This window comes from Trypanosoma cruzi, genomic scaffold (assembly GCF_000209065.1).
Source record: "Trypanosoma cruzi strain CL Brener 1047053516685 genomic scaffold, whole genome shotgun sequence".
Taxonomy (NCBI): Eukaryota; Euglenozoa; class Kinetoplastea; order Trypanosomatida; family Trypanosomatidae; genus Trypanosoma; species Trypanosoma cruzi.
This window is the reverse complement of record NW_001849393.1, coordinates 1-8,191: the sequence shown is the minus strand read 5'-3', so window position 1 is coordinate 8,191 and position 8,191 is coordinate 1. Positions and strand designations below refer to the sequence as shown.

The 8,191-nt window shown below is 44.2% G+C and overlaps 3 protein-coding genes across 3 annotated transcripts, besides 32 other annotated features; all 3 read left to right on the top strand.

The window, feature by feature from the left end:
• Positions 1–1,210, top strand: Tc00.1047053508137.40 (hypothetical protein, conserved; the record flags this gene model as incomplete). Its single annotated transcript, XM_800391.1, has 1 exon — positions 1–1,210. A coding segment is annotated over one exon (1,210 nt), but the record flags the coding sequence as incomplete, so codon positions are not given.
• Positions 1–8,191: a sequence feature (heterozygous, Esmeraldo-like haplotype).
• Positions 1,273–1,299: a microsatellite.
• Positions 1,493–1,516: a microsatellite.
• Positions 1,565–1,601: a microsatellite.
• Positions 1,654–1,685: a microsatellite.
• Positions 1,745–1,771: a microsatellite.
• Positions 1,912–1,933: a sequence feature (GC_rich).
• Positions 2,010–2,040: a microsatellite.
• Positions 2,297–2,329: a microsatellite.
• Positions 2,384–2,408: a microsatellite.
• Positions 2,771–2,850: a microsatellite.
• Positions 2,945–2,987: a microsatellite.
• Positions 3,167–3,196: a microsatellite.
• On the top strand, positions 3,276–3,731 carry Tc00.1047053508137.30 (ubiquitin-conjugating enzyme E2, putative; the record flags this gene model as incomplete). The annotated part of the gene is made up of 1 exon (XM_800390.1): positions 3,276–3,731. One exon carries the CDS (start codon positions 3,276–3,278, stop codon positions 3,729–3,731), a length of 456 nt encoding a protein of 151 aa, XP_805483.1.
• Positions 3,740–3,795: a sequence feature (CT-rich).
• Positions 3,811–3,839: a microsatellite.
• Positions 3,878–3,937: a sequence feature (T-rich).
• Positions 4,006–4,047: a microsatellite.
• Positions 4,165–4,184: a microsatellite.
• Positions 4,189–4,224: a microsatellite.
• Positions 4,433–4,458: a sequence feature (AT_rich).
• Tc00.1047053508137.20 (hypothetical protein, conserved) lies at positions 4,579–5,022 on the top strand (the record flags this gene model as incomplete). The annotated part of the gene is made up of 1 exon (XM_800389.1): positions 4,579–5,022. One exon carries the CDS (start codon positions 4,579–4,581, stop codon positions 5,020–5,022), a length of 444 nt encoding a protein of 147 aa, XP_805482.1.
• Positions 5,320–5,349: a microsatellite.
• Positions 5,577–5,599: a sequence feature (AT_rich).
• Positions 5,600–5,643: a microsatellite.
• Positions 5,643–5,684: a microsatellite.
• Positions 5,755–5,780: a microsatellite.
• Positions 6,024–6,052: a sequence feature (AT_rich).
• Positions 6,167–6,186: a microsatellite.
• Positions 6,442–6,464: a microsatellite.
• Positions 6,585–6,615: a microsatellite.
• Positions 6,764–6,801: a sequence feature (T-rich).
• Positions 6,993–7,087: a sequence feature (A-rich).
• Positions 7,782–7,856: a sequence feature (A-rich).

Sequence of the window (8,191 nt, the reverse complement as noted above, 5' to 3'; positions counted from 1 at the left end):
CGCTGCTGTGGACATTAGTCCAGCTCTTTTGACTTTGTTTCTTTCTTACACGGACGAGTTGATCAAAACGGCAGGTACGAAATCTTCAACGCTTCGAGAAGAGGAAGAAGAGCGTTGCCATGTAGTTTCCGGGACTATGGACTTTGTCAAGGTGCGATTGTTTCCCTTGGAAAACCGTTTTTTGTTTTACACAGGAAAGGATTTGTTGCATCAGCCCAACACGTCCTCCGTGGTGCTATCATGGTTTTTGCAGCGTCACCACGAACTTGCCGCAACCATGATGTCGATGGGATTTAGTTTTCTTCTTGCTCTTGAGGAGCATCGGTTCTCGTGGAAAAAGGCGGCGGAGGTGCCACTGACGGCGTTGCAGTTACTATCCAACTACGCTCACACAGTGACATTCCGGGATGGCGTGAATGAATTTGAAACCCTCAGTGCACGTCAGCATCTTTTTCTTATGGCCGCTTGTCTTCTTGTGTGTTGGAAGTATGCAGACATTGATGCCACCGCTGTCGTACTGCTTCAAATTCTTGATGGCGCCTTCTTCCACCATCATCGTGTGCTTAATGTAAGAGATATCATTCAGGTGGAGTCGGTCGTTCTCAGAGTATGTGGGTTTTGCATAGAGGAACCCCGCTGGTGGGCAGTTGCCATTCAACTTCTTTCTGAATCTCATGCTGAGGAAGAAGAGCAAATGATGCTGGGCGACGAGGAGGGGTGGGAGCGGCAGAAGGGTGCGCAAGTGGGGTGGCCGCTTTCTTTTAATGAGAACGAGTCTCGGTGTCGTTATGAGACCAGTTTGGAGCAACTTCTACTGGCCTGCGAACGCGTTTTATTGTTTTTAATGGATGCCGCCGCCGGGGATGATGAAAGCACGGCTGAGCAAGACGGATGTGCAGGAGGTGCTGGTCAATCTTTTCAGACACGTGGTGTGGTCCGAAGTTGGATGGAGTCACATCCCCTTTTTGGCGTTGCCCTTGCCGTCTGTTGTGGTGCGGTGAATTTGGATTGGGCGGCATCCCACATTGGCCCAACGGGCAATACGCACCACAAGATGACAAACAACAACACCGGTGGAGTTTCTGAGCAGCGACATGTCGTCTTCGCCTGCGGCATACGGAGCGCCATTCGGGATGCGGATGAGGCGGCACAGCGAGAGTTGTACAGAATGGTGACATTACTGAAGGAAGTGTTGCATCAATTTTTTTGAGACAAGAGACAAGCGACAAGCGATTGAATTCGTGCTTTGCCTTCTTACACGCAGAAAACCTCTTTTTTTTTTCTTTTTTTTTTTTCTTTCCCCCTCTCTCTCTGTGTGTGTTATTTTAATCAAAAGATGAAAGTAATGGCAATAATGGCGCCAGTGTGTGTGTGTGTGTGTGGTGGTGGGGCGGAATAGGATGCAACGATTGGTGAGGGGGGAGAAGGAAACACTTTGAAGGCTTTATGCTTGTTGTTGTTGTTGTTGCTTCCCACCTCTTTTCGTGGCCTCTTTTTTTTTTTTTTTTTTTTTTTTGAGTGTGTGTGTGTACCTCTGCTCTGTTTTTGTCTCCAACAGCACCTTTTATTATTATTATTATTATTATTATTATTATTATTATATACTTTACATGCACACATGCATTATTTATGTTTGTGTTTATTTCGTTTTCCTTTATTTTTATTTTCATTTTTATTTTTAGTTTATTTGTGGGACGGATGAGGGAGGGAGGGGCGACACGCTGAATTTATTTATTTTGGTGGCTTTTTTTTTTCTTTTTTTTTTTTTTTTACCCCCTTTACTGCATGGAGCTCACTTCATTTACACTCGGCATGGCCGTATATGTACATATGTATGTATATATGCGTGCAGCAGACCTTCAGGATTACGGAGAACTTGAGGCACATGCATTTTTTTTTTGTTTTTTTTGTGGGCCGGGGGGGGGGGGGGGGGAGAGTGGAGTGGACAGAATAGAGAAGAACAGATACTTCTGTTTTACATGCACGATGGAGGCCACTTTATTATTATTTTCATTTATTTATTTTCATTTATTTATTTATAAATTTTTTTTTTTTTCTGAATGCAAACCTGTCATTTCGCAACGTCCCACAGCCGTTAAAAGTTGTGGTCCATTTAAGAAGAAAACGGTCTTCATCCTTTTTTTTTTTCTTTTTTTTTTGGGAGGGAAGAAGAAGAAGAAAGGGGGGGGGAGGGAGGGGCAGTTCTGTTTGGTTTAATTTGCTTTGATTCTTGTAATGAGCGGATGTGTTTTCACTTTCTTTTTTTTTTTTTGTTTCACTTATTTTTGCAAATATTAAAAAAAAAAAAAGAAAAGAAAAGAAAAGAAAAAGGAAAAGGCTGCCCACAATTTGCGTGTGTGTTGTAGCGAGGGATGGTGGTGGGGGGAAAGGAAGGGAAGGGAAGGGAAAAGGATTTCTTGTCGCCTCTCCGTCTCTCTCCGTCTCTCTTTTGTCCCACGCAACTGTTCGTTTCGTTCAGTGCGACTTACGTGACGGTTGCTTTTTAGTACATATCTTTTTTTTTTTTTTTTTTGCCTTTTGGGTGGGTGGGTGGGAGGGAGGGGGTGATTTCTGTTTGGTTTTGTTTTTATCTATTGTCGTTGTTTTTCATTGTTGTTTGTAGGGATCGCGTATGAATGTTTTTTATTTTATTTCCTCCTTTCCTCCCTTCTTCTCCCGATAGAAACCGAGGGGGGGGAGGCAAAGGGGGTTATTTGTCTTTACTGCACACCCCTATGAATGTCTGTCAGCCCTCTGTTTGTTCCTCCCCTATTTATTTATTTATTTATTTATTTATTTATTTATTTATTTATTTATTTATTTATTTATTTATTTAATTTATTTATTTATATTTCATCACCATCATACGCCCGCAGCGGTGTCTCTTGTGGTGCTCGCACGGCATTTATCTCACAACTGTGAGCGCATATGTATATATATATACGTATGCGTGTGTGTGTGTGTGTGTGTTTGTGTGTGTTTGTGTGGCGAGAGGAGGAGGAAGAAAAGGGGTTTGGGGAAGAGCCCACATCGTTACGGCGGGATTTAATGAATTGTTGTGCCACCATCAATCTTCCCACCCCCTTTTTTTTTGTGTGTGTGCGTGTGTGCGACTGTCCTTTTTTCCCCTTCACGGTATTTCTTGTGATTTTTTGCTGCCATGCTCTTTTTTTTTTTTTTCTTCTTTTTTTTTTTTCCCCTTATTTATTTTTCCTTGCAACGCAGCACCCAACAACTCAACACTCGTCCACACGCACAGAAAAACACGCCAATAAATGGCGCTCACGACGCGAATCATCAAGGAGACGGAGAAGTTGCAGCGGGAGCACCAAGAGGGCATCGAAGCCAGGCCGTCACCCAACAACCCGCGCTACTTCCATGTAAAAATACGTGGCCCACCGCAGAGCAGCTACGAGGGTGGCATCTTCCACCTTGAGCTCTTTCTTCCTGAGGAGTACCCGATGGTACCGCCCAAAGTGCGGTTTCTCACGCGCATCTACCACCCGAATGTGGATAAACTGGGCCGTATTTGTCTTGACATCATTAAAGACAAGTGGTCGCCAGCGCTACAGATTATTAAGGTGCTTCTGAGCATACAACTGCTCATGGCAAGCCCAAACCCGGATGATCCGCTAGACAACGAAGTTGCAGAAAGTTGGAAACGAGATGAGGCTGCCGCAATGCGGACGGCGCGAGAATGGACACAAAAATACGCTTCCCCACAGGCGTGACAGTTGGCGGGGAGGGAAATGGGGGAGAATAGAGAGAGAGAGAGGGAGAGGAAAAGGGAGAGGGTCAAAATTTTAAACAAACAACAACAACAACAACAACAACAATAAAAAACAAAACGGTGAATGAGGACATTATGGATGAAACGAAAAAAAAAAAAAAAAAGAAGAGAAAAACGGGGAGAAAAGAAAAAAAGAAAAAAAAAAAAGAGGAAATGGGACATGGGGTGGGGTCGGGTGAAGGAGATGCAGAGGATGTTGCGTGCATTGAAGTGGGAAACAAAAGAAAAAAAAACAAAAAAACAGAAGAAGAAAAGAATGAAGATGGGTGGGCGGATGGCAGCACGACTAATTGTCACTTGTGCTGGGCCCTCAAGCAGATACCGTTGCCTCTCACATTCTCGATCCTCCCACCGGTTTTTTTTTTTTGGGGACACCCCCCCCCCCCCCCCCCCCTTAGGTGCGTGTGTGTATGTGTCTCCGTGTGTGTGTGTGTTTTATTCTTGCAATACCATCGAGCAGAAACGGACAAAATATGATATTTGGCAGTTGCCTTCTGAGCGCAATGGGCGTTACGAGGGCCAAGAAAAAGAATAGTAAAGAGAACCAATATATACATATACATATATATTACAGGAGGAATGCGGCTCCACATCAACATTCTCTTTGAAACGTGATTCCTCTCTTTGCTTGCTTTATGTGTCTATATAAATATATTATTTTTTTTTTTCGGCGGCCTTTTTATGGGATTTGTGGGAAAACGCCACTGAAACAAGGAAGGTTGAATCGCAAGCAAAAAGGCGTAGAAGCACCAAAAAAGCATAAAGTAAAATAAACCACAAGGCATCCAATGGCTCGTACACGTCGTGCCCCTCCTTCTCATTCCCGCACGTCTGCTGCGCCTCCGCCGGCCCGCCCCACTTCTCCGCCACACAACCAACAGCAGCACCACACACATCAGACGGCCTCAACCCCGCAGCAGCAGCCGCAAGTGACAAATGTCTATTTGCAACGCGGTGGCGGTGGTACGGGTATCCTTGGCACCGTGGCCTCGGTCGCTGCGGGGTCCGTCCTCGGTCATGGTATTTCCAACATGCTCTTTAATCGTGAGCAGCCACCCACGCAGCCGGCGCAGGCGCAGGAAATGGCACAACGAGTCGGCGATGGTGCCTGCGCTCCACAAATTAAGTCGTACTCCAAGTGCCTTGAAGTAAATGCGGAGCACCCGGAAAACTGCAAATGGGCGTGGGACTATTTCATCCAGTGCCAAGATGAACAGCAACAAGGCCAGTGAGCGGTGGTATTACTTTTGCAGCGCCGCAAACAAAACAAAACAAACAAAAAAACAACTGGAAAGACGGAAAAAAAAAGAACAGGCCAAAGAGAACGCCTGGTATTTTACTTCCTCTCCAGTAACTGTCGCTATATGTTTGGTAGCGTATTATTATTTCTTCTTCTTCTTTTTGCCGTGAGAAAGGAGGGTATGTGTGTGTTTGTGTGTGATGTTTGAAGAATTAAGAAGAAAAGAAAAGAAAAGAGGACCCAAACTGGAGGAAGAAGAGGGAAATAATTATTATAATGACGAAAAACCAAAAAAAAAAAAAAAAAAAACAAATAAAAATGAGAGAGAGTGGTGAGAGAGCACGAGGAGAAGAATTATGAAACAAAGAGGGAGGGAGTTGAGGTGTCCACCATGACATCTCCCACTCCTCCTTTGATGCGGAGGAAAAGGGATGGTTAGGGTTACTACTACTACTACTGTTATGCCTACTCTTGTATGATGACACCCCGCCTCTCCTTTCAGACCATCGCGATGAAGAAATGTGTTTTCTGTGGAAGAATGAGCACAATAAATTATTATTATTATTATTTGTATGTATGTGTGTGTGTGTGTGTGTCTACCATGTGTGTGTGTTTTTTTTTTTTTTTTTTTTTTTTTTTCTCTCTCTTTCTCTTACTGTTTGATTTTTTTGCATGTGAAGAACGAAAAAGAAGAAAAGGTGCTGTAAGAAACAAGTGCCGTACCTTATTATTATTATTATTATTATTATTTTACATTGGTGTTTACTTTTTACTTTTTCTTTTTACTGTTGGAAATGATGCGGCATTAATGATGTAATTTTCCTCTTTTAGTGAAGTGTACTGCGGCCTCATTACCGCAAACAACATCGTTCATTTGTACCCACCCAACAACAACAACAAAACGGAACCACGGTGCATTTATGCGTCAATGGGACACAGTGTATGAGGTGGTATTGCCATTTACGAGGCAAAGTACATGACACAAACGGCTACAATAAAATATTAATGTTTTATTTATTTTTGCCGTATTTAAATGACGGAACACAATCCACATGACAAGCGTTGATAATCCTTTAATCTCCAAAACAACGGCACTCTTATCACCGAGCAACCCCCACACACATACACACACACACAGAGAGAGAGAGAGAGAGAGTAAACATATGAAAACGCTTACGGGAGAAGAGAGAAGTCGCTCAGCAGATACATCGGCATCAACGAAGTGTGCATCACGGAATGAGAAGCATCTAACGGCTCAATATGTGCGGTATCACCACAGCCACGAAGTCATCATAATACTACAAACCCCTCATTTCAACATATTACGTAAATGACATGAAATCAATGGCGGCCAATTTTGAAAACACACAGAACCCACCATTCAAAGCCGCACCCACCCACACATATATATAAACAAACAAACAAACAAACAAAAACAAAAGGAAGCAACAATAGAAATGCTTCACATTAGTCATTTTACGAAAATGAAGAAAAACAAATGATGGAACCGCAATAACAGGCATTTTGACACGGAATACAGCAGCGATGACGGTGACAACAACAACAACAACAACAACAACAACAAAAAAGCCTCTAAATAATATCAAATGTCCACAATAACAAAGTAGAAAACACCGCAGCAGACAAAAAGAACCAAAAACATCAACCATCCAGGCAACATATTAAATAAACAAATAAACAACACAGAGGAACAACCCTCCTCCCCCACACACAAACAAAAAAAAATCAATACAAAAGAAAAAAAAAAAAATAGAGGACACCGCCACAAACCGTCAATGAATACAGCAATTGTCATTGAGAACGAAAAAACGGTGTAAAACGGAATCACCCGCATGCGGGCGGTGCACACGGCAAACACCGCAGCCCATGCGCATCCACACAGCTCACACTCTGGGTCTTGCATATGGGTATTTAGTGGGTTATTATTATTTGTCTCGATCGTTCGTTTTTTTTTTTGTTTCACTCTTTGGTTTGTCTTTTTGTTTATGTTTTTTGGTATATATTTTATTTTATTTTTTGGCTGTTATTGTTCTTATGTGAATACGAATTGTTTCTTTGGGCGTGCTGTTGGCGGAGGGATCCTTACAGCAGCCTCCCTGTGGGGTACAAAGGCGCTTGTGCACCGGTGCCCTTGGCGGTTTTGAGCAGTGTTGCTTCTTTTCCCTGTGTGTGCTTGCGTCTTGTTGTGTTGTGCTCGCTCTGTGACGGGATCCTGTGTGTGCCGACACCTCACTCCTCCCCGCTTCTCCTGTTTACTTGCACTCTCTGGGCTGCGGAAGAAAACGCAGGCAAGATCAGCAAAAGCAACCATTGCAATAATTCGCAAGGATACCATGTCCGCCACCCGTCTCAACCGCTTCGCCGTGGCCCTCGTTGTGTGCGTTCTGCTGTGCCTCCAGCTGGTTGTGGCCGCACAGGAGAATGAGACGAATGAATCGGGGTCCATTGACGCTGCCGGCGCCGTCGCGCAGCCTTGGGTGGCCGCCGGTGCTTTTCTCGCTGCTGCCGTGGCAGCGCTGCTCTGGGGATGAGAGCCCTCTTTGTGTGTCTGTCTGTGTGTGCATGTTGGGGAGCAAATTGTAGCAGGGTGGCACTTGGTGTCAAGAGGAATCACCCGCATGCGGGCGTGCACACGGCAAACACCGCAGCCCATGCGCATCCACACAGCTCACACTCTGGGTCTTGCATATGGGTATTTACTGGGTTATTATTATTTGTCTCGATCGTTCGTTTTTTTTTTTTTGTTTCACTCTTTGGTTTGTCTTTTTGTTTATGTTTTTTGGTATATATTTTATTTTATTTTTTGGCTGTTATTGTTCTTATGTGAATACGAATTGTTTCTTTGGGCGTGCTGTTGGCGGAGGGATCCTTACAGCAGCCACCCTGTGGGGTACAAAGGCGCTTGTGCACCGGTGCCCTTGGCGGTTTTGAGCAGTGTTGCTTCTTTTCCCTGTGTGTGCTTGCGTCTTGTTGTGTTGTGCTCGCTCTGTGACGGGATCCTGTGTGTGCCGACACCTCACTCCTCCCCGCTTCTCCTGTTTACTTGCACTCTCTGGGCTGCGGAAGAAAAAGCAGGCAAGATCAGCAAAAGCAACCATTGCAATAATTCGCAAGGATACCATGTCCGCCACCCGTCTCAA